This window comes from Salvelinus sp. IW2-2015, linkage group LG15 (assembly GCF_002910315.2).
Source record: "Salvelinus sp. IW2-2015 linkage group LG15, ASM291031v2, whole genome shotgun sequence".
Taxonomy (NCBI): Eukaryota; Metazoa; Chordata; class Actinopteri; order Salmoniformes; family Salmonidae; genus Salvelinus; species Salvelinus sp. IW2-2015.
Genome location: NC_036855.1, coordinates 66,107,606 through 66,133,352, shown reverse-complemented (window position 1 = coordinate 66,133,352; position 25,747 = coordinate 66,107,606). Strand labels below are relative to the sequence as shown.

Below are 25,747 nucleotides of genomic sequence, written 5' to 3'. Positions count from 1 at the left end.
AGAATGCCAAGTGTGTGCAAAGCTGTCAAGGCGGGGGTTGCTACATGATTCCAAATATGTATTTATTTTCTCCATAGTTTTAATGTCTTCACTATTCTACAATATATAAAATTGTACAAATAAAGAAAAACCCTTGAATGAGTACGTGTGTCTAAACTTTTGACTGGTACTGTAAGTATTCAGGCCCTTTCCTATGGACCTTGAAATTGAGCTCAGGTGTATCCTGTTTCCATTGCTCATCCGTGATGTTTCTACAACTTGATTGGAGTCCACCTGTGGTAAATTCAATTGATTGGACCTGATTTGGAAAGGCGCACCTGTCTATATAAAGGTCCCACAGTTGACAGTGCATGTCAGAGTAAAAACCATGCCGTGAGGTCGAAGGAATTGTCTGTACAGCTCCGACAGGTTTGTGTCTCGACACAGATCTGGGGAAGGGTACCAAAACAACATTTCTACAGCGTTGAAGATCCCTGAGAACACAGTCACCTCCATCATTCTTAAATGACCAAGGCTTTCGACTCTGTCAATCACCACATTCTTATTGGCAGACTCAACAGCCTTGGTTTCTCAAATGACTGCCTCACCTGGTTCACTAACTACTTCTCAGATAGAGTTCAGTGTGTCAAATCGGAGGGCCTGTTGTCCGGACCTCTGGCAGTCTCTATGGGGATGCCACAGGGTTCAATTCTCGGGCCGACTCTTTTCTCTGTATACATCAATGACGTCGCTCTTGCTGCTGGTGATTCTCTGTTCCACCTTTACGCAGATGACACCATTCTGTATACTTCTGGCCCTTCTTTGGACACTGTGTTAACTAACCTCCAGACAAGCTTCAATGCCATACAACTCTCCTTCCGTGGCCTCCAACTGCTCTTAAATGCAAGTAAAACTAAGTGCATGCTCTTCAACCGATCACTGCCCACCCGTCCAGCATCACTACTCTGGACGGTTCTGACTTAGAATATGTGGACAACTACAAATACCTAGGTGTCTGGTTAGACTGTAAACTCTCCTTCCAGACTCACATTAAGCATCTCTAATCCAAAAATAAATCTAGAATCGGGCTTCCTATTTCGCAACAAAGCATCCTTCACTCATGCTGCCAAACATACCCTAGTAAAACGGACTATCCTACCGATCCTTACATGAAAGGGGAGGTTTACATGGTCCTAGACAATCGATCTGAGACCGACTTAAGTTTCACTCATGTTCGTTTTGTTTTTTGCTTCATCCCCAGTGTGATGCATGGAAGTGTTGTCAATGAAATTACTCACCGTTTAATATGCACATCATGTACAAATTAAATGGCAGATGTTTGTCATCTGTAAATCATGGTACTGAGTCTACTAGGTAACAGTTGTGAGAAGGGTTGTATTGGCTACATAGTGTACTGTTTATTTACCAAAGGGCAGTAGGTTTCTCATTCTGTGTAGTAAGAGGAATGATATCAGATTTGCTCAATGGGAAATCTGTTGTGAAAGTCACTAAATGGGCTCTGTTTCCATAGGAACCCCATATCCTGTCCACTCCTGGAGTTAAATAGAAATGTATTTTGTCCTGGCTAAAAATAAAATGGTGTTTGGCAAATCATGAAACCTTTTGACCTTACTCTTTTTAAGTGAGCCATTGCCATCTTCCACGGTATGTCTTGAATGGATATGACATCCAATTTTGTGGTTCTGTAGCCTTCAAGTTGTGCCATTTTACATATGGGGATAAAAGTAGCTTCATATCTCACACACACATTCCCCTTTTTTAAAGAATAACATTGCCTTATTCAAGGATGCTTACAGATGTCATGCTGCTTATGTAGAAGAGAAACTCAAACTCCATCCGCTAGGCTAGCCAGCAGAGCTCCCTCTTCCAATGCTGTGCCTCGTGAGAGGTCTGTGAAATGTGAGCCGCGTTCGCTATTGGCCTGTTGCTGAAATGGAGCTGTAGTTAGAAGGCTTTGAATAGGAAGCTGCTCGAGTCAGGAGGTCACTGTAGTCTCCAGGGCAGGGCTGGGCGTTGTGCTTCTATCTATGCCCAACACAGTTCATGTGCTTTACTCATGACTACCATTGGTAAGAGATTTATCTGAGCATTCCTCTATTCAGATCTTTGTTTATTTTTATAACTCAGTCATAGTGAACTGTAGGAATCCTTTTATAAAGTCATTTCAGTTTCTCCATACATCCTGTAAGTAGTTGTTGGGTTGAAGTTGCCGCTGACCGCTTGTACGATTTTAGGTTTGCGTTTTGCCTTCAAATAGTTACTCAAGCCACCTATACCAGTTTGTCAACATTGTGAAACCTATAAGGGAAGTTCCGGTATGTGTAAGACAGTCGGAAATTTTTTGGTTAACAATTTGAAAATAAGCATCTCCTTATGGTCTAGGAAACGATTTAAACACCAGGGTGAACATTTTGTCCTTCGAGCTATATAAAAAAGTGCACTGTTGGCGACGGAATGTAAGCTTACATAGTTAGGAGCCTCAGACCTTTTTGGTCTCCAAGCATATCCCCTCCTTTGTTTCAGCAGCCAGCCTGCTATTGTTACAGGCATAAGCTTCTTATATCACATGTTATAATATCTAGGCCTACTAGCGTACAGCCAGTTAGCCAACCTCATTTCAGAATGAGACTCTCCCGTATACTACGTATTTTGAAGATGAACATTAAAATCATAGACCATATTTTGCCCTTTTTTCCTATGAGAATGCTGCAGCTGGCTGAGTTTTTTTTTTTTTTTTTTTTCTTACTGTGTGGTGGTATGGAGGAGGCCGGTGCTTGCCACAATGCCCTCCTTGTGTTTTCTGGGCAGGCAGAGCCTGGCTCTGCTCCTGTCACACAGTTGCTTGCAGCACTTGTCCTGCCGCTTGGCTTGACATTTGACCTGTCTGCTGCCTCGGAGTCTGGGGCTAGGCTACCCCATATCCCATCCATCTACAATGTGACTATGTAAGAATGTTTACCAACAAAATACTAGTAAGATCTTCTATTTGAATGGTTTTCCTGCTCATTTTAATTGTTGTAGAGAAATTTGTGCTTATTGCTTTTTTGAGATGTTTCCTTGTCATATTAGTTGCATATTTAGGTTGATACCCATTACCTTAGATACTATAAATGTTTGAAGAATATCAATGAAATGGGGCACATACTATATAAAAGGGTATGATGGGATTGAAACGGTCGCTCTACCTGTTTTTGACGTGTTCTTGTTTGAATCCACATAAGAGCATTCTGGGGGAAAATCATTCCTTTGCTTCATTGGCAACAGATGTAGAGGACATTTTTGAGCTGAGACTGAGTCCTAAAAGCGGTATGGTACTGTCTACTGTAGGGCAGCTGTTTGGCCGAGGAGGCTGAAATAGACCTCATGAGGGGAGACTGAGGGGTTGTTTAATGGTGGCCATGTGGTTGTACCCTGCCGTCGGTGGGCCTGGTGCCTCAGTGGCAGAAGGAGCTGTCAGCTTGAGGAACAGCTGCCCCGTCCACCACCATGAGGCTACCTTTAGTCGTTGATGTTGAAAAGAGTAATACATACACATTTGTTATATGCTGCTTGTGCCATTATTTTACATTTCAGTTGACTTTTTAGTGCTGACAAATTCCTTGAAGATCTAGCACAGGTAAATCATACTTGGGAGCTCATTTTGTATCTGGCGACAGAGCTTGCTTCAGGAAACCTAAGCTCCTTGTCCAAGTAGCAGCAGCTGAGATACACAGTGAGGGGTGGAGGCGGCACTAACATTAGCCCTGAGTGCACCCTGCCAAAGGAAGGACATTAAACCGGGCGCTGAGCCAGCAGAACAGACTGGGGACCCTCCTATTACATGTGTTTGTTTGGGTGTAAGCTCTAATACTTTCCGCATTGGAACAAGAAGCTTGGCTGCCAATAGAGAGGATAGTGGGACGGGTCACATCAATATTGATCCAGTGCCCGGCCTGGCCTGCTCATCTTAGCCAGACCTTAGGCAGGCAGGGCAGCAGTGTTTCACATGGACACTTGGACACAAACTGAACAGTTTTTAATGGTGTGATGGCTGGCTGGGCGTCTTATACAGTCAGCAGGACACCAAGTCCCACAAACTCACTTTTGGAGTCAGAACAACAAACCTGACAGCCTACACTTCATGGTTTGATAAGTCAAAATGAGAATATCAGAGGCAATATTGGCTTTGTTTATTCATCACAATACTTGGCTGGCTCTGCCTCCTTTTGTTATGACCTGAGTCCTACTGTATTTCACAAGTTTCCTTATTGGATTCATAGACCTCTGACGTAACTTCCCTTTTCTGTTCTGCAGTTTCTAGGATTTAGGACCTTTTGGGCTGGACCTGGCTCGTCCGATTCCTGTAGCCTTAATATCCCTATTTTAAGCAGCAGGGAGTGTGGGGCATCTGGCAGTTACCGCAGTCACTGTAATCCATGGGATTTTGCGACACTAGAGACTGCTCGTTTCACTAGTTAGACTACCTCTCTCAAAGCACCGTGTTTGAAGTAGACTGCTCATCTCTTTTTTCCAAAAGAAAACATAAGGAGCAAAATTTTACCTTTGGTTATAATGAGAACTGTTAAACTTGACATTAGGTGTAATGGCCTTAATGGTTTTTGGAACCAGTTTGCTCACTTGGAAATTGAGGTACTGACCTGTTACATCCTTTATAACCTCTGTGATTATTATTTGACCCTGCTGGTCATCTATGAACGTTTGAACAGCTTGAAGAATAATCTGTCCTTAATGGCCATGTACTCATAATCTCCACCCGGCACAGCCAGAAGAGGACTGGCCACCCCTCAGTCTGGTTCCTCTCTAGGTTTCTCCCAAGGTTCCTGCCTTTCAGAGTTTTTCCCTTGCCACCGTGCTTCTACATCTGCATTGCTTGCTGTTTGGGGTTTTAGGCTGGGTTTCTGTATTTACATCTGCTAAGGTAAAACGGGCTTTATAAATACATTTGATTTGATGTCTGTCTCTCCGCTGCTGCCTCCCATGACATGGAAGGACCATGGGCTTCCCTACATGTCCGGTCCCCTCGTCTCCAAGGCAGGGTCTGTTCTGTTGGTGTAGGCTGTCAGGCTCTGTCTACACACCACTCTGTTTGTGAAAGACAGTGAAGTTTGAAGGTTTATTTTTGTATTTCACCTTTATTTAACCAGGTAGGCCAGTTGAGAACAGGTTCTCATTTACAACTGACCTGGCCAAGATAAAGCAAAGCAGTGCAACAAAAACAAACGTACAGCCAATAACACAATAGAAAAATCTATGTACGGTGTGTGCAAATGTAGGGAGGTAGGCAATAAATAGGCCTAATAATTACAATTTAGCATTAATACTGGAGTGATAGATGTGCAAGTAGAGATACTGTGGTGCAAGAGGGTAAGGTCAGTGGGACATTGTAGATACAAACAGTGGTGGAATGTTTGTGTGGTTGATGAAGGCCATGGACAATGCACAGGCTGTCTGAGCAGCACACAATGATGGGTGTCTTGGTGTTATCCTGAGGAAAAGCTGTGGCTTGTTTTTTTTTCCAGGAGTTGCTCCCTCATCCCAAAACATTGTAGCTGTAAGCATGGGGCTGAGTGATAACTCGGAGCGTTCCACAACAGAATTAATAACAGATGGGACTGGCCTATCCAGTATGATTTACTTTGATTTTTGCCATTTAAGGTGTGATCTCATCAGGGGATTCTAATATCAACAAACAGTACAGCAACACCCCAGATAACAATTGCAAATGTTTTAGTATTGCTTGCCAAATTTGCTTGTGTGCGTCTGAATTTCCTAGCCTTATGCTAGCTAGGGCCTACATCTAGAAAAAAAACAGGAACATTTCCAAGTATTGACATGGACATCTCTCCACTACTGTGACATATTATCACCATTTTTCTCAAGCTAGGTAATGATACATGCTGGCATTTGTTTCTCCTAAACATGCAAATAGGATTATGCTTATTTGCATAATTACATAACTACCAAGGGGAGAAACAGGTTTCTGTGGACAATTTGCTGCTTAGATTTTGAAAGGGGATATTGTTAACTCCCACTGTGTGTTCCATTTAAGACAGATCGCCACTGTTTTCCAACAATGACCGCTTGCAGACATTTGTCTGTGGCTGTATTTCCTTTTGTAGAGGAGTTATTAGTAAGTGCTAGGGTGAATTCTTCTTCAGGGCTGTTCTTCATGAGGTACAACATTAGTACCAGTCTAGAAGTGTTGATTGTGTATGTAGGGTTCTACAGTGCGGTCATGTCTACCATTTATTTATGAAGGCTAATATGAAATTAGTCTAATAATGGGATAAAGAATTAACACCTAAATTTTCTTCTGTTTTCTCTTGTTCGATTTTGTTGCTGTTGAGTTGGGCTACTGTAAGTAGTTGCACAATACTGTCACAACCTAGTGTAATTCATTAGACTAAATGCTTACTTGAGTTTCTAAGCATTCACAATAATTTTTCTTATCTTCCCAAGAACTGCTTCAACTGCCACGTTTTATTGGAAAAAAGAGCACATTTGAATCCTTCCTCTGAAATCATTGTAACTTTCTTTTGTTTTTCCCTTTTCCTCCCTTAGGAAATGACCTAGAGGCCTTACAGATACATTTGTGCTTTTGTCGCTCTTCTAATCTGCATTTTGTGGAGGAGAAGGGGTGAGATCTGGGAGCACATTTTTGTTTCCGCAGTGATTAATAACTACCTCAGCCAGCAGAAGGAAACGGCGAGGACGTTGAGGAGGCCGGCAAAGTTTCCAACAGCAGTCCTATCAGCTGGCTTCTACTCACCGCCACAGACGGTGTGAAGAGAATCTCTGAGGGACTGGTTGTCTGCCCTCCGCTCTGCTCCATACACACAGAGAGGAAGTGAAGTGACAAGGCACCATTGTCCTACTGGATAACAGATTTTGTCTCTTTTTATTATCAGACTCCTTGCTGTTGACCAGTGCCACATTTCTTTTCAGATTCTTCGCTTTGTTTTTTGCTTACAGCTTTTAAAGATTTTCTATCTATAAATATAAAAACTATATACGTTATACAAAATGACATTTTCTGCTTCCATTTGAAGGAATTGTTATGCACATGAATCTTGTCTTGGAATGAGAGAATCGTGGAGTGTTTTCAGTTTTTTGCTCTGTCCTCTCATAAACCATTGACTCCTTTTTGAGGCAGAAAATACAGATTCGGGAAGGTGTATTTCTACCTTTCTATTTTTGCTGGGACTGTCCACCGTGAGCTGCAGCAGGGCTGCACACAAACATCACACTTAGTCAACAAGTCTCTACCCTGCATCGCTCTGTTAGTTACAAAGCATTTTGAGATGAGCTTCTGGTAGATGGAGCCCTTAAGTTGTCTTTTTACATAAATTCCAGGACAATTGGGTTGTTTCTATAAGAGCGTGAAAAAGAGCTTCTGTTTGGCTGAAATCCGGAGCTTCCAGAGTCAGCCTGACACTTATGTATTGTTGTAGTGCGCAGGAAAGTAAAATGGACTACAAGCGGCGCTTTTTGCTCGGCGGGTCCAAGCAGAAAGTGCAGCAGCACCAGCAGTACCAGATGCCTGAGCTGAGCCGGACCCTCAGTGCCCCCCTGGGCTCCACCTGCTCCCCCATGGGTGGCTCCACCGGGGTGGGCATGCCCGGCAGCTGCCAACCACCTCCCTCCACCCCCAACACCACTGCGGTCGCCGACATCCAGCAGGGCATCTCCAAGTACCTGGATGCACTGAATGTGTTCTGCCGGGCCAGCGCCTTTCTCACGGACCTGTTCAGCAGCGTGTTCAGGAACTCKCACTACTCGAAAGCAGCTATGCAACTTAAGGACGTGCAGGAACATGTCATGGAGGCGGCCAGCCGGCTGACTGCAGCAATAAAGCCAGAGATCGCCAAGATGCTGATGGAGCTGAGCGCTGGGGCTGCCAACTTCAAAGACCAGAATGACTTCAGCCTGCAGGATGTGGAGGTAAGGGGTTGCCAGGGTTACAGTTACCAACCTGGACACACACTGAACACCTGTCAAAGTAAAGTTATTACATTATCCTGACAATTAGGCCTACCTGTAAAATAACATGTTGAGTCTTTTCCATTCCCCTCCTTTCCATTTCCCTGTCAATCAGGGGAGGCTGGTAGGAGGAGCTATAGGAGGAAAGGTTCATTGTAATGGCTGGAATTGGGATGTCAAACGTGGTTTCCATATGTTTGACAGTTCCATTTTTGCCATTACAATGAGCCTGTCATCCTATAGCTCCTCCCACCTGCTGTCAATAAAGCATGTTTTGCCAAAAGGGAACTTTAAAAAAAAATACCACATTTTGTTATGAGGGTCTAGACTAGAATTTTATGCAATTTCTTTTGCACTTTTTGCTTTGTTTCTTATGTTCCATTTTTCTAGGGCAAGGCTGCTGCTAAGATGCCCAGCTAAAGTCTCTCAGAATGCATGGCTCCTTGATTCAGAATTTCTTGGCTGAAATTAGGTCCTGACGCCCAATGTTAAGCGGGTGCTAGGATCTGAGGGCGAGGTGCGAAAAGCACTGAGGATGTGAGAAGAAGAGGGCAGGAACCATCATTTATGCTGAGAGACAGTCTGACTGAGCATGCAGGGTGATCGGTCTGTCTATTACAGGCCAGCAAAGTTGCTTACGTCTCAATTGTGAAATGTTGCTCTTAAAGTATTTTTTTGTTGTTGCAGTGAGTGTTTGATTGGGAAAATAGTAACTGAAATTAGACTTCACTGGCATTCGTGGATGAGAAGCCTTATGTGCTCCTGATGCCACAGCTGTGCCTCCTGCCTAGCCAGTCAGAAATGAAGAGGTTCCAGGGTAGTGCACTCCTAAATAGTACTCAAGAGAAATGCCAATTTATGTATTTATTTTTAATACATCTGGTTAGGCAGCAAGCAAATTGCCTCTTGTGTAGTGAATGTTTGAGATGTCTATGCTCTCATCCTGGAGATTAAACAGATATAGGGAGCAAGGACTCAGTGGCAGACAGTGAGTGAATAAGCTGAATGTTCAGGCCAGGGCTGTTTTATGAGAGGGACTGCAGGGCCTCAGTGGATGTGGTTGTGCCCAGAGCAGGAAAGACTTTTGCACCACAATCTGTAATTTTGACTCTGTGGTCTTGGATATGCACAGATAAATATTAAAGGAGGGGAAGCCCAACTCAGTGAAAGTTCAGACTGCGGCAGGACTGTCTGGCAGCCACACTGACTCACTCTGGCTTCAGCTAGCGTCTGTGAATAACAACAGTGCGTTTGTTAAATAAAAGTGTGCTTTTGCTCTACCTCTCTTGCCAATATGCAGGAATTGAGGAATGAATAAGATATTCAGACCTGGTTGAGTAGAAGGAATCTATCAACAGACAAAGTCCAAAATGGCCATGTGCATCATAGGCCTACTGTATTTTTACTAGACCAGTGAGTTTCACTCTATTCCACAGATTACGGCATTACTTTTTATTCAACCTCCATTTCCTCCATAAGCAGCCTGATATTGTTTATGTAAAATTGCTTTTCACATGGTACACCTTCAGATTTGTCCAGTTCCATGCCCCCAGAGATTTACTACATTTGTGACGGAAAGGACTTTTCCATTTGTGCGTGTGTATGAACATTTATCTTGGCAGTTGTATGTAAAAGATAGAATTGTGTCTGTATGAAGAACAAAAAAATATATTTTGAGTGGGGGGGGATTGTGGAATGTTGAAGGAAGCAGGATAATTTCCCCCCCCAAAAATCTTAAAGTCCACTCAGTATGGAAAACAAAACGTGTGTTTTTATCGGAGCTTGGCTACCCTGGCTGCTCAGTGTCTCAGCTGCCAAATATGCATGAAAATGTCATTGTTTATTAGGGGGCAGTCTACTGAGTGTATGAGCGAAACCACAGAGGGAGCAAAGGTCAGGCCAGCCAGACAGGAGTCCTGGTCTCGATTGCATACTCCTCGCATCGTATCACTTCGAGGAGGAGAGAGGAGAAGACGTGAGGAGAATGCAATTGAGATTTTCTCCTGGTTCTGAACATAAGGCAACCATAGTGCAGGCAGAGGCCAGAGCCAGGCAGACAACTGCACTAGCAGCACTCCCAAAACACCCCTGAAAAATAGAATGGCAAAAAAACACTCTGTTTACATGTCGCTTACGAGTGCATTTCAAACTACTTTTGGATTCTGATTGGATTTTAAGGCTCGTATGAATGTCTTACTTAATTTTGCAGACATCACAAATCGACAACATTAAACTTAAGCACTTCAACCAGTAAAATGTCTATTTGGCTAGCTTTTGCTACAGCCTATATCAATGAGTGTTAGCATTATAGCAAACTGATACATCCAAAATCAGTTATTTTGCAAAGATCACAACCAAATATAATCTTAGCGACTGTTCAAGCAAAAATCAAAACGTCATAAGAGTATGAAAACCCTGAACGTTTTGTTTAGAAGTAATAAATACCTTAAATCTAGGCTGTTGAAAGGACACTGATCGCGATGGTTTTCTTACCTCCGCCAAGAGTCGCATGCATCTGTACGTGACGTCAGTGTGTCGTGTACTGGAAAAGGGTCTATCGATGTTACCTTTGGAAATGGCATCTGGTTTTTATTCTCTCACTCCTAGGATAGATGATTTCCCCTTCAAGAAGACAATAGATGTGTCCTCGAACTACACGTTAATGGGGAAGATGAGTTGTTTGATTCATTCTTCTCACTGTTTAAGCCTGCCTTTCAGCCCTGTATGCGGCTAAAAGTTGGCTTGGCCCTGTAGTTTTATTACTCATATTTTCCATGAGCCGATTTGAAATTTCATCTTATCCCCCCATGTGTGACTAATCTTTTGTTGCAACCTTTACATTTTTCTTGCTACATAATCATGTCCTTTTGTAGTTTGATTGTCTGTTCTGTCCTTTTATAGTGTTCTGTGCAGCTGGTCCAAAAATAATAGTATTAATGGTATTATAAGCAATTTGACATCACTTTTCAGAATGCAGAGGTATTCATTACCTATTTTGCCTTTGGACAAGTAGGACTGATTTTATAAAATTTGAACCAAAAGCGTAAGTCACTTAAAATAAATAAATGGGTTAACACCATTTGTACATCATTGTATGACTTTGCAAAATAAAATGCATTACTATCTTTTTAACCATAGAGAATCAGACAAATGTTGGCTACACTCTATTGGCTATTCATATTCAAGCCTGTCTCAAATTGTTGGCCACCTTTTGGTAGCCTAAAAAATATTGCAACATTACAATTACAACCAAATACTTTTTATGTCTTTATAAAATAATTCCCTCCAGGGCTGGTAATTTAAGGGCACATTTGTGTCCCTGGGACGATCAATATGTCTACGTTTCAAAACAGACACTGGGACAGTTCTGGGATGACACATCCAAAATCCATACAACCACTGCACTTAAAAAAGCAATGAGGCTGATCAGACCATTTTTAGCTTAAAATGTAAACTTTTTATTTCTTCATATTATAAACTCAACAATGCGCAGATGGCTGTTTGGTTACGTGCGAATGTTCCAAAATGCAATTAGCGGGAAACCACCGGGAAAACACTGTTCTCAAAATATCTGTTGGAAATGAAGAAAGCATTCAAATTGTTTAACCATAATCTGTAATAATAGGGCTTTTGTTACATTCACTGATCAAGTGGACTCAATTTGACCGCTAAGAGATTTTATGTTAAACAATTCGCCACTCAATTCCGTGACAGCCTACAATTTGTTTGATAGTCTGCATTAGGAAAATGAGGGAAGAGGGACCATCTCATATATCATTATTCATTGAGCCAGTGTTTGGTATGCATTAGTCATTTGAGAGTGAGGTGTTACCAGTGTTTATACTGTGATTAGCAGTCCAACATAAGCAGRACGTGTTTCACACCCTCATAACTCATGGTTCAGAACTAATACTGCATGTAAGACCAATTCCTTTACGTGAACTGTTATTTGGTCCTATTTCAGAATCRGAGCTGAAGAGGGCTCTAAAGGGTTTGGACCTAGCCTTGGAAATGGTCAGTAAGTGTATAGGCCTAGTCGGTGTCTGTGCCCCCATGATGTGTTAAAGAATGAGGACAGCCCAGCCTTGTTGTTCCTGTCTGCTTTTAAACAGGGTGGCATATTTCTGTCCTTAACAACTCAGCCAAAATATATTTTCAGCACGTACCTGAAAAGAACCCTGTGACCACAGTGAGCCGGCTGGGGTGTCCGGTTGCTCTAGTTTTGCTCCTCTTTTTGCTAACTGGAAAACAAACATGTCTGACTCCTACACCTTTACAATTATTTTCTTCACTTATGTAAATGTGAACCTTATTGTTTATATGAATCACCCATTGCACAGGGTCTGGAACGGTGCCATCATGATGTGGAAAAATCTGCTTCACTATTAAGTTGAAGGAGAAGAGCAAACTTTGTTTCCAGTTGTAAGCATTGCTTGTTGTGCTTTACGACTACAGTGCTAGGCCTTGACTCTGAGTAGACTGATTTTATAACACAAACTGAGCTTCCCAATTATGGTAGAAAGTTATTTGCTGGGGTAACATTGCACTGTAGACTGGTGTAGTTGTGTGGAAAATGAGAGGACGTGTTATCAAGCAGAACATGTCCTTGATATAGAGACATTTTTTATTTCATCCTGCCACAACTTGAGCTGTGGCTTTTTTTTGTACAATGTTAGCCTGTCAAATGTTTTCCATAATGTTCTAGTGATATGAACCAGTTGAAATTGCACTATTAAATAGACAGTTCTCTTCACTGACTCACTGTAATGCAGCCTTTATCCAGCCTTGAACTGTTTTTGGGTTATAGCCCTTCAATGTACTTTCTTACAAGTTGTTTTTGTGGGTAATGTCATGTTCTCAAGCTGGGTTTTCCTCAAACAAGAGCATCTTTAAGCAGTAAATTGATGCAATACATGTGACTCTATTTAGGACTGATTTAAGAGGACTCTGAGGGTTCTCAAAGATGTAATTGTTTTTAAGGAGACTTTTAAACAACCAAGTCACTGAAGCCAACATCACTTAAGTAACAGTGTCTGAGTAATGAAAAACAAGGAATGCTAAGGCCATATGCTTTGAGAACCAGTGTTCTTAGAAAACAATGATGAATGATCAAGGCTCCCACTAATGTAATCTTGTCAGGGGTGTGATTTTTGTTGTTGATATTATAGTGAATTCCTGCTTTTCTGCCTTGTCTCACTTCATTCATCATTGACCTTGACTAATCCCCCAAACCAATAGACTAGTGTTCCTGATTTTCTATGTTGTCCTGATCACAACCTTTGAATGTTGTGTTCTCTCCAGGTGCTGGGTCGGTGCTTCCTAACAGTGATGCAGGTGCACTTCCAGTTCCTATCCCAGGCCCTGCAGAAGGTGCAGCCTGTGGCCCAGTCGTGCCTGGCAGAGGCCCTCGCCCAGGCCCAGGAGCGACGCAGCAATGTCCGCTCCCAGAGCTCCTGCCCTGGGCCCCTGACGGAGCTGGAGGAGGCCTCACGATCATGGAAGGGTGCAGCCGAGGTATTTGGACATGGAGGCCAGGGCGCCCCCAGGACTCACCAAGGAGCTTCATGGTGTGACTAGCTGGTGGAAATAGGATGTGTTCAAAACGTGACAAGCTGACTGTTATACAGTCCTATGAAATGCAGTCAGCTACCATTCCAGCCACAATTTCCTCCTATTTCCCATTGAGAAGTTTGTATATACAGTATATGAGCCTGTATTGCTAGTTTTCCCTCCTCCACTTTAAGCTAAGCCTACACATCCCCAAACAAACCTTAGATAACTGAAATGGAGGCCGTTTTGTGAGCGGAGCTAGCTGGCTAATCCCGTAGCTAATAACAGCCCCCGGCACATTTGGAGCTTTGCTCTGTACATTGGAGCCAGAATGGAGAATCGTGAGTGGCCTGATTGATCTGTTAAGCCCTGGAGGGACTGGGGCTGGATATCCTGCTGGGCCAGGCCGGGCCTCACTGCACTGTTGAGCAGTTTCCATAGAGGGAGGCGGTCGGTCTCCCTCTATAGAAGTAGTTATTCACAAATCTAGGCCCAACACTGTTCTGAAATGTACAATCTACCAGATGTGTGACCAAGTCACTATTATTGTTGTCACAAGCAAGTCTAAAGTCAAGGTCCGAGTCTCAAGTAGTCACAACTAGAACGGGTAACGTCTCAAATCAAGTCCAAGTCGTGCGTTCTAAGTGCTAGGCGAGTCAAGTAAAAATATGTAATCTATACATGTTCAAATACAAATGTCTGTTCGAGGCTACCAGAGAGCCCTTTCCATTATTTTGTCTACAACACACTTTGATTATGTAACAATTAATTTGAACAAATTCCAAATGCAAGCTTCATAAATAAATGATACATTTCAAGCAATTTTGACATGCCAAACCGAAAAACCAGTACGCCTATGCTAGTAATTAAAGCCTGCAAAGTAAACAGTTAATTGTTTGGTGATCAAGGATATTTATGGAAATCCATTCTCCATACAGTTTGACATTTGCACTGCACCAAATCCTATAGCTCTACAGCAAATCGTCAATCTGTTTGTTGGCTCATTGGTTCTCAAACTTTGACCCGCAACCCCCAAAAAGCAGTGGTTCAAAGCTCGTGACCCCACGCATGTACATGCACGCACAATGCCTGCGCCAATGTAGCTTGTCATTACAGCCATAAACGGTGATGCAGTTTCAAACGCAACATACAGAAATAAACTGTGTTTTACACATTTTGCATTTACAGCTGAAAGTCATTGTTAGCAGCCAATATCAACTAGGTATGGATGTCACTTCTCTAGAGTCCAGAGCAAGCAGTATCATACTGCCTACCTGTATACAGCGGGGGTTGCAGGATCGGATGGAAAGCATGGTCTGTCTGCACTGCACGCTATCACTTTGGAGAGCCGTCTACGGTATTGCACTAAATTGCTAGTTGCCAACTGGGTAGCCCTTTTCTTCCTCACAAATACCGTAATTAATTTGCCAGAATGTTATATCTTCATCCCATAATATTGAATGCAGTGCGATGTTACAGCCATCTTTTAACATGTAGCCACCCAAACTAGGCCTATCTGAGATATGAAAATCTCCAGGTTGCCTGTTATTGTTCTGGCAAAGATCCCTCCGTAGTAGATTTCTAAACAGTGTTTTATCTGGATAATACAAACATAGGCCTACTCTGTTTTTGTCTGGTCATTAATCAATATGTGCAACTTTTTGGTTCTGAAGCACAGATGAGATGTTTTTGAGATGACAATTTAGTGCAATACCGTAGGCCTATATTAGAAACCAGATGAAATGGGTGAAGGTATATAAAATCCAAATGGTAGGGTATATGTATTTTTCACACTCGTGACCCACTCTGAACCCCCTCCCCCCCCCGCCTAGATAATTTTCAATAATCAGTCAAGTTATTTTAGTTCAAGTCATCAAATTTGGACTCGCATCAGACTCCGAGCCCAAGCCTGATAACTCTAGTACACCACCTTTATGTTTAACATCTTACTGTGTACTTAGGGGTTAGTTTACTCCCTTTACGTTATGTTATGCTAGCTTACTTACCTATTCCATTTTACCATACAACACTGAATCTCATCTCTCATGCATATTGCTGTACATTGCTTGCTAATGCAGATGCAGTTGGTGTCTAAGTTGTACTAGGTATGTGATCGCTTGTCTAAACTGCTATGTACCTAAGACTGTTTGTGTTTCCAGCCACGACGTCTGAGGGAGAGGGACGTGATTGGACTGCCTGGCAGGCATCCAGGTCCAGTGCAGCTCTTCTGCCTCCAAACAACCCCCTAACATCCTCCTGATATCACCATATCTAAGAGCTCAACCGATGAAGATCGACAATGCTCCTACAGTAGATGGATGCTCCCCGCAGGACCACCCACAGCCTTGCGTCAATGTTCGGAAAAAAACTCGACCACACTGTTCGCATACCAACTCATAGCTTGTGCACTGCTTTGACCAGAGCCTCTATTCCTGATTTCCCTGTAAAGTCAAATTTTTTATCAGGGCTCTGGTGTCAAAAAGGTATTGCCACCCATATATATGAAATAGGAGTTCCATTCTCTGACTGGGGTCAATATGCCCTACAGCACAAGGCGGCTTCAAATCAATGTGTGATAGTTGCAGTATGAAAGGCTGAATGAAGCAATAAAAAGCCAGCTCGACTTACGTACAATGTTGAGTTTAAGCAAATTTTTTATATTTTCTTTTGCCAGGCTATAAAGCAGCCCTAGAAGTTCCACAGTGAATTATGCACTGAAGGCTGCCTTCACCTCAATCTCCAAATCTGTGGACGCAGCTTACAGGTAGTTACTCTAAGCACAGCGTATTACAGCTTCTTACCGTGGACTGTGTAAACGCCTGGAATTAATGCAGCTGCTTGATAAGGCAGAATCCAACCTGGTCTTCTAAACCCCTAGTTGTCTGCCCCTGTGTCCTACACGCTCTCTACTATGTAGGTTTGACCTCCTCAGTTGGTTCCAGGCCCAGCAGGCTGTCGAGATGCAGACCATCTTCCGCTGCCCACTACAGTGTGTATTCTGCACATCCACCTCTCCTGCTGCATGTAATTGGCGGTCTACCCCACAATCTCATACTTGTGTGTCTTTCAACCGACATCCACGCGTCTTGCAGTCCTCACACACATTGAGCATAAGACTCGTATGCACCTGCAGGTAACCTATTACCATTATACCATAAATGTGTATCTGACTCATTGACCATAGAATCAAAATCACTCTGAAATGAATTGTCCTGCTCATTTTAACTTGGGTGTGTGCATCAGCCATTCACCTAGAGGAGGTCGACCATCAGCTTATCTATCTCTCTTTACCTATTCTTATTCTCGCGCATAGCTTACGCCGAATCCACCCTGGCCTTTCATACACTCAGCTCTCGAAGAACGCTGGCGCATAGGTCTCACTTTTGTGTGTTGAACGTGAGTTCCTAAAGAAGTTTCATAATGTGATGCACGACCGTTGAGGCTGACCACGTTATAACATGGAATTCACTCAGGAGTGTGCATGCTCTCTCAAGTGGGACAGTATTGAGTGAAAGCTCACTTAGTTCAGGTCACTTATTCAAACGCCAAACTTTTTGGTACCAAAAAATTGACTTACTCGTGCGGAGTACTGTGGAGAGTCTGATGTTATTTTGCTCCAAGAGCATATCGAATGCATATCTCTCAAGAGTGAAGATGTACTCATTTAAGAATCTTACTATCGTGCCATGGGTCACCATCGAATGCGCGTTACGTTGGGAGCTAGAAAGGTCGAGGCACTCCTGCATTCTGGTTCTTCAGCTATTACACATATGTGACCTCTCCGCGCCAGTCTCTGCGTAGAACCAGTAACAATCATTAGTAACACTGTAACTCTGTCTATAATTGCAACTACGACTACTCCTAGTCCAATTTTTCTGCCCTCACAATATATTATGTATGACGCGACCAGATTCTAAAGAATTATTAATACAGCACATTCATCTACGACCCTTGAAACTATAACGCGTAGCCCTAGACAACCTTTTTTATCACAATGCGCACGTCACTCAAGTCCGCTGCACTTTGTGTATGCTCTTGTCTGTCCTCTGAGCTGTTTCGGTCTCCCTATTGCATATTTGAAAAAGACAAGAAGATCAGTTCAGTTATTTAGACATAGAGAGAGAAAATGGAACATGATTTCGCACAGACACTACGAGCCTTGAATGTGCAGTTCTGCAACTTCCCATACACTTCCTCTTACGTTTTGTGAGAGCTCTATCACCAAAGTGTTTAACAGTTTCAATGTACGCACGTGAGCTTCCCGACAGGATATACCTCTTATTCCAATCGAACCCTGCTCCGGGTCCTGTTAATTAGGCCGATTGCGACAGGTTCTCATAAAACAATCTCTCGTAAATTAGCGCCTTCAGATTTTGAGACAGGCCGCACGTCATTTGCTTACCATACTGAACCTTTCATTCAAGTTATTAATAACCTATATAATAATCTACATAAATTTTTTTTCTCTTATTAATGTTTTTAACACCTCGATATAACTTAAACATAGACATATCTGTCATCGTTAGGAGCTACAATCCTGATCCATTATCCCTAGATGATCGGTCTAAACCCCTTTGTTTAGTATCAACCTGAATAGATTAATTGAAGAACAGCTCGTTGGAGATTAACTGCACTTTCAGGGGCCAGTGACGACCAGATTATGTTCACCTTAACCTCATGCTCTTAAAGTTGTGAGTATTTCTAATCTGTTGTCATCTCAAGCGCGTCTGTATCTCACTAGCAACTGCCATGACGTGCATATGACACTCTTTGTCAACCTTACCAGGTCTGTTTCTCAACCGACTCCCTTGCACTCCTGTGTTGCCACTTCCAACGAGGAACCTGCCTTGTCACTGCGAATGCAGTGAGCTCAAGCAACACCCTGCAAATTAGAGACAGACAACTATGGCATTATACCATAGCATAACTAAAAAGACAACAATCATTCGAATCAAGCTATTCTCACCTATGATTTAAACGTCACACTGTCATCGAACATTTACCGCGCCTGGAGTTAGGACCCATGAGGTCCGCCAATGCTGCGTACCGCATGCTCCCTTCACGCTACCGCTTCATTAGTCACATCGCAATGATTGCCTGCGACGCAATGTCTGCCGAACAAAGCGAATCTTCGTCTTGCTCTCTCAAACGCTGCTATTCAGCCTTAACACGAAATAAACCTAATTCATAGTGCTCATGCTTAAGCTACCTCGATCACTCAAATACTAATGATATTTTAAACCATGCACACATTCCAGAGTTACTTGATTATGGCCGTATGACATAATCTCTAGCAATTTGCTCTGTTACCTAGGAATAAGGATCTATGTGTCAGCGTTTACATTTCTGATTCACAGCACCCAGGAGTCAGACGTCATTCTATTGCTCACGCCAGATACCTTTGGCGCATTACCAATCGCCTCGCCTACCTGCCTATTAGTCAGTACGTGCTGGAAAAGACATCATCATCACTAAACAAGAACCAACTATTATCCACCAACGGATGGATCATTTAACTCAGAACACCAATATACAGTAGTTTTCTGACACATGCGACATTCGAGAAAAAAAGGCACAATCATCTTGCACGACTTACCGTCAACTAATAAACATCTAATACACAGAAGTATATATTTTTTAAACTCATCATAATTAGCTGAGAAAGAAATCCAGGTTTAAGCAGTGACAATTAACCAGGTGAAATTGTGTCGACTATCTCTTGCGTACATTGCCATCGCGAGAGAAGTCAATGGCGCTAGATATTTTCTACGAATGAATATTTTCCTTGACAGCTCTTTTAGTCTATTCCAAGTGGAAAAGCCGACCTTACAATTGGAATGCACATACAACACTTCATATGCAATACGTCTCGGCTTCCTCAATGAACCCACAACCGCTTGAACTTAGTGCCAGCCGGTATGCTTACCTAAACGTGAGCCCTCCACCCACTCTCGAAGCCCAACCAGCAATCTTCCAGTATGCAGATCCCTTAGGTGGCCCCCGCGCTAGTGACTCTTGCTGACACACCTGAAATTGCCCCTCTAGCCACACTTGTCTGGTACGTACATCTGATGACTCTTTAACATCACTTGTATGTGTGAGAGTGCCGAAAGTGTAGACAGGCGATATGGACCCTAGATGCATATCATGAGATGCCAACCATATAGATAAAATACAGTTAACATTTGCGCGTGATTTTCACTGTGTAAACAACATACACTTGTCTTAAATACAATTTTATGCGTTCCGCGCATAATTTATACTACGACCATCATTGATCCCACGTCTCAATTTTTCATGAGTGTTGCTAATTTGGAATGATTATAGTCTATGATCGTATTTAAGCAGCCATACGTCTGCGAAGCGTATAGCTGTACGAATTAGCCACCAGCAGGCTTCAGAAGCATTGATTCAAACAGCGACTTTCTTAGACGCCTAGCCCAGTCTACGAGTCTACTTCTGGCGATTACTTATCAAGAAGCCTTATGACTACAACTTACTTCCTCTAGTTTAATGGTCACATATTATGTGTAGGGTCTTTACATCTAGCGCGCTGGTCCTAAGCGCGCATCTTGATACACAATGTGCGTAGACCGTCTAAACGGTGATACAACGATCTCCCTGGACAAAAATTCCAGCGCCCATAATATATGTATCACTATGTAACATGCTTTATTCTGCACCTGAATCAGCATGTTCAGAATTGTACAACTTCGCTACTATATTGACTTGGCAGTACAGTTTATCCCCCTTAATATCGTGCAAAGTCAATGAGTACGGCAACGCCTGTCGTCAATTCCAGAGTGCGACTGTTGGTCATGTGTCCTCGTTCGAAAGCCCAAAGATTAGGGATCGAGGAAAGGACGTGGTTACACTGCTACGTGATATACATGAGCTGGCTAATACACTATATAATGTTCAACTATGGTAATCAATTCCTCCAATAGTCATTAGGATCTTGAAAATACAATAATACTCCTGTGGTTTCGTTATATCAGTGAGAGAAGTCGCGTACTAAATGACGTGTTACAATATCTTACACACCTGAACACTTTTTTCATTGCCTGAGTAAAATATTCGTAAAGTAAATCGTCATGTAAAAGTAAACAATCCACACTAGACTATTTACAGGACCTGTTTTCCCATGTTCTGGTAGTGAGCAAGATACTATAACATCGTATACATTATAGAGCTTTCTTACTATACAGCTGATATTGCCCCTTTATATTACCTGCTTCTGACACAACACTTTTGTTGTATATGTCCCATTAGTTGCTAATATACAGATAACATTCCTATGAGTGTTGCAAGAGTGTCTATTGTATGTTATCCGAGGCTTAAACTCACTCTCCTCCTGATGGTCCTCCATTTTGCAGTATACAATAAACCCCGAGTGCTATTCGATTTTGTTCCCTACTAATATATAGACATCTACAGATTAACTAAATACAGTCGTGCGATAAACAAAAACAAATCATCGTATGAATAGACATAATACAGATATCGATTTATATCCCAATACAAATGTATGTTTGAAATTAGGTGTACCTATAGATCTGTGCATCTTTTTTTGCCACCTCCATTAAATCACCGTACCATATGGGCCTGCTATAATCACAAAGTATCCTGGTCGCCCCTCACGCTGTCTGTCATAGTCCGGAATGCCACATCTTATAACAGTATCCGAGCGATTAGCTGACCTTATTTGCAAGCAATTTAACACAAGTATGCTCGTTATTCACACCGATCCACTCGCTTTTTTGATACTCAACTGCAGGCACACCTGTTATGGCGAGGTGCTCATTAAATAAGAAATTAAGGACCACGTTTTGTCCTTGAGACTTGGGCGCTGATGACCCCCCGCCCGTGGCCATCTCGACTGTCGCCCCTGTCCTCCGAGCCTCCCTCTGGTCCCTTCAACTGCAGCCGCTTCTGCCCTGCTCACGCGCAGCCCCTCGCGCGTGCAACCCCCGGCGCGCGGCGCTGCGAGATTACTGATATAGAATCTCAGGTCAGAGATCACTTGTGTCATACTATAAGCAGCTTTAATTTTAATGTTAAGTACATACAGAGGAGCAGCCAAGTTCACCCAGCTTAAGAATATCTTTCGTCTCATTAATTAGACTCGCAACAACTTCTATGTAGTGTTCTCCACATTTAATATTAAGCTGTATAATGCGGTCTATATAGTTGTATTTGTCTTACATACTTATTAGCTAGCGTCTCTTTGCTTCCATTCTTCCTCCGTTCTATAACGAATTGTTCTAGCAAGTTGAGAATATTTCATGAAAGTGATTGTGGATATGTTAAAGAATTTGTACAATTATCAGCTTATAAATCTAGCCGCACAGGCAAACAGGATCATCTAACTCTACCAGTGAATAGCCTCTGCTAAGTTGAAGCCTCCTATACATATTATAACATCCTGAGGCCAGCTGCATAAATTTAGTGCTAGAGTATCTAACTAGAAATCCTTTGATTTGTGGTGAACAGGTGTTAAATCGAAAAGTATGATGAGACTAAATATATTGTATAGGATCTTCCTGCTTCTATTTCTCCAGGACCAGGCCACGCATGGTGTAAGACAAACTCCCAGATGTAGAGCGACAGTGTGGAAAGCCAACATTCCGGTGGCAGATCCTGGGTAAAGCGATGGGATTCATGCTGTGTTCTTCAACAGATCTATTGGGGCCTGTTCACTTTGAATACGAAGTCCCCCCGCACCAAAGAAACAGCAGCAAGTCTCAGCGGTACTGTACTTTGTATTATTGTACCTGCGTGTAACATCCATGCTAATAATTTAGGGCCAGGTTAGGCTGGCCATGGTAGCTGTATCTTATCCACCCGCCAACAATGCTAACACGGCGGATGTGTAAAACAAACCTTTGTTAGTGAAACACGACTTGCGTCTCTTTGTTAAACACGCAGATTCTTATCATGGATGACTCTGTATCATCTGAGTTATGAGCTACTGTAAATAACATAGAAGACAGGGGGTAGCTGACTATTTGCGACGCAGAAGAGAGACCACCTTCTCTACTAATTTACTACAGGAGCCCTTGACCATAGTCGCAGACAGATCAGAAAAGGGGGGTGGGTGCGCGGCGGTAGCTGAGGGGGGACTTCGCCTAATTTCTGGCATGAGAGTGTAATTCATATAATGTCTATGACACCAACATATCTTAATGGCAATCTCCTTTTTTGTGGGCCTATGTTTAGCTCGCCACTCTCTCTCGCTCTCGTTTCTCATATCAGCTTCTCTCTGTCTCATGTGCTACCAGATTCTTGTAGTTGAATCAATTTGTGCCAGTGATTGTTGGCTCGTGATTGTAATAGGATTATTTCGTCTTAGTCTTATGCTTGTGACGGCTACTCTCGGTGCTGAGACTTTCGACGCAGGCGGTCTGAGGATCACACCTGCCTATATAAATGACAGAGGTCTGAGCGTTCCTGTTCTGCATCTGGAACCCTCCCACTGTCTCCCCATGACCGATCTGCATTTGCGCAACTTATCAAAGAACTGGACAGCTACTGGAACCTAGAGGTTACTAGCAGGAGGTCAATATCTGGAAGCGTGGGATAATGTTATTTGTTTCAGCACTCAACGTGTTATGATCTTATGCATTGCCTTATGAGCCGACAAGTAATTGATGCTTACTCTGAAAACGTATGAGCAAGATTCCTATATCATTCATGATACCTACAGATCTTATTTCGATATCCTATATTCACATTATTCTATTATTCTAACGTGTCTTAGTTTGACGGACAGTTGTAAGTGTGCATGGGACTTTACCAAAGCAAGCGAACACATAAATTTTCTTATTCCAAGTAATCTTGCCTTTCTCTTACAGTCTCTTAAGATCGCATAAAATTTAAACAAGGCCAATTATAATATCCCCTGTAAGAATGTCTGCTACACAACGTACAACTACTCGTAATTTGTGAAGATGCCATTATCGATGTAGAAGCTGTGCATGGATCGAGACAGACTACTCTGTAAACTGTTAATTGAGATTCATTGCATGTTGTTGGTTTGACATGATACTCTACTAGTCACTGCGAACATAGAAAGTCGCGCCCAATAACAAGTGTTTCCTCTGCGAGGCTCCATAGTTAGTACGGTAACAGTAATGTACCATGTGCTCACATGATCGTTTTTGTCAGTGAGGAGATTTGAATCATATTGTCCGTTTTCTTGCCCTCGTGCACTTCTCAAGCACGCTCATGCATCGCTCAATTAGACAAGGAGATCAGCCCAAATAAATATATAGATGTATGCGCGAGCTGTCTCACATGTGACAGTAGTATTTAGTACTTACCCGCATAGGAAATTCTCTATATGCTAATTAATGTTATTATCAGCTCAAGCTAACCTTTAGCATCATGTGACTATTTGGCAAAAATCACCTAGAGCTGACATGACATTCTATCACAAACATAGCTACCATTGAACTCACATTCCCTCATCATTAAATGATTGCGACAGTCTAATCGAGGTACAATAACAAGACCCATATCATAGAGTTTATTGTAGCAAAAGTATAGTATGCGAGCAATGCGTATGATATGCTACGTGTTACTGTTAACATGATATAGTATTGTTTTCGACTGTTCGAGATGATGTCCTCGACTGCGAATAGCGCAGACTCCAATACGACCATGTCCTCCCTATGCGAGACAGGAAGAATGAGGAGTACGACTCAGAGAGCCGCTGTCGACTCTGCTCACTAGGCCCCTCTGGTCCTGTTGGTGAGGTGGAGCGGTGCTAGTGGTCTTACCGTTGGCCCCTATACTGAACACTTTCTAGATGATTAGATTATTATAGTATACGTCCCGCCGTCTTTAGATTGCACAATTAAGTGGAAGGAGTAACTATGCATAGGAGTGACTTCTACTAGGTTGAGTGTGTTCTCACAGGCATTCGTCTCGCTCCATATTAGTACCATCTCTGTATCAAATTCCTAAGAAAGCACATATTACTCTGAGCTGCTGCTGACGATTTGATCTGCCATTCGTTCAGCCTTCTGGAGTGCCAGAAAATACCTTGGTGTAGCTTTATTGCTTAATATCTCTCGTAAATAAGCTTAGTTAGCGATTTTTAGTCGTCATGCCCCTGCGTGTACACATGTAAACTATCTTAAAAGACGCTATGCGTGAGCTGACTTGTAACTTTCGCATGAAACCATTGCCGAAGAGTGCTGGTCCCCTTGTAACCTTAGATTATGTTTCTCCCCTCTCAGGTGAGAACAGCCCTTGACTGGATTACCTGACCTCCACCTAATTCAGAGTGACAGCGAAGTTCTATGTAGACACCTGACTTACAGCTACAGAGATACGGTACGGTAGTCGCAGCTGGATATGACCTTGCTACATCGGAAAATCTACTCGACCCCACCCGCCGAACCTCCCATCAACGTTGTCCATTGTCACTAACTATCCCAAGGCGTAGCCTCTATCAGAATTCCTCTGAGCCAACCGAAGGCCTTCTGGTCCATGCTGCTCTGGCCTACCAAGGGTTTGTCGCGGGAGCAGCTACTCATCACCCAGCCACCCGCGCCCGCCCATCTGCGATGCGTACCCTTGCTTAGCAGCACCTTCCGGCTGAAGGACGAGCAGTTCGACACAGAGCCTCGCGCGCAGCGCTAAATGTAGAACAGGATATGCGAAACTTAACGACGATGTTCCTCAAGCTAGGAGTTAGCGCTGCTCCTAGAGCTAACATACCGTCGTAGCCCCACCCAGCCCCTCCCAGAACGGATTTCAGCGATTGTTTGTGTCTGATCGTTACTCGAGGCGAGCAGTGATACCTCTCCAGACTGAGCGCACGAAGATGCCAGGACTCAGTTGACTTTTGCTTCTCAGCATGGGGCAGAGTGTCAAAACCCAGACCAATGATCAGGTAGTCCGGTACAACAAAGCGTATTTTCCACCAACACACTGGCTCAAATATAGGAGAGTGCCTCAGAGCTGAACAAAAAATAACAATGTGTAGAGAAGGTAATAGCGGTCTTGCCGAATGCTTGCACAACGCTCCGTCAACTATGTTGTCTCTCGCACTTAGTCGCTCTCTCGTGATCACAGAACAAAAGTTTTAGACGAAACAGGCTATGTCAGGTGATCAATGATCGGAGAATACACTAACTTTGAGTTCCTGTGAACCAGTAATCCCAATCTCCAAGCGTTACTTCCTACGTATTTCAACTATGGCAGCCCT

At 42.9% G+C, this 25,747-nt stretch overlaps 1 protein-coding gene across 1 annotated transcript in view; it reads left to right on the top strand.

Annotated features, from left to right (window-relative positions):
- LOC111974470 (granule associated Rac and RHOG effector protein 1) overlaps positions 1-25,747 on the top strand; it is a 55,291-nt gene that overhangs the window by 19,610 nt on the left and 9,934 nt on the right. The window contains exons 2-4 of the mRNA XM_024002176.2: positions 6,562-7,941; positions 13,282-13,556; positions 15,690-15,696. Coding sequence (XP_023857944.1) covers positions 7,438-7,941; positions 13,282-13,556; positions 15,690-15,696 — 786 coding nt within the window. The 5' untranslated portion in view covers positions 6,562-7,437. The remainder of the gene's footprint in view (positions 1-6,561; positions 7,942-13,281; positions 13,557-15,689; positions 15,697-25,747) is intronic.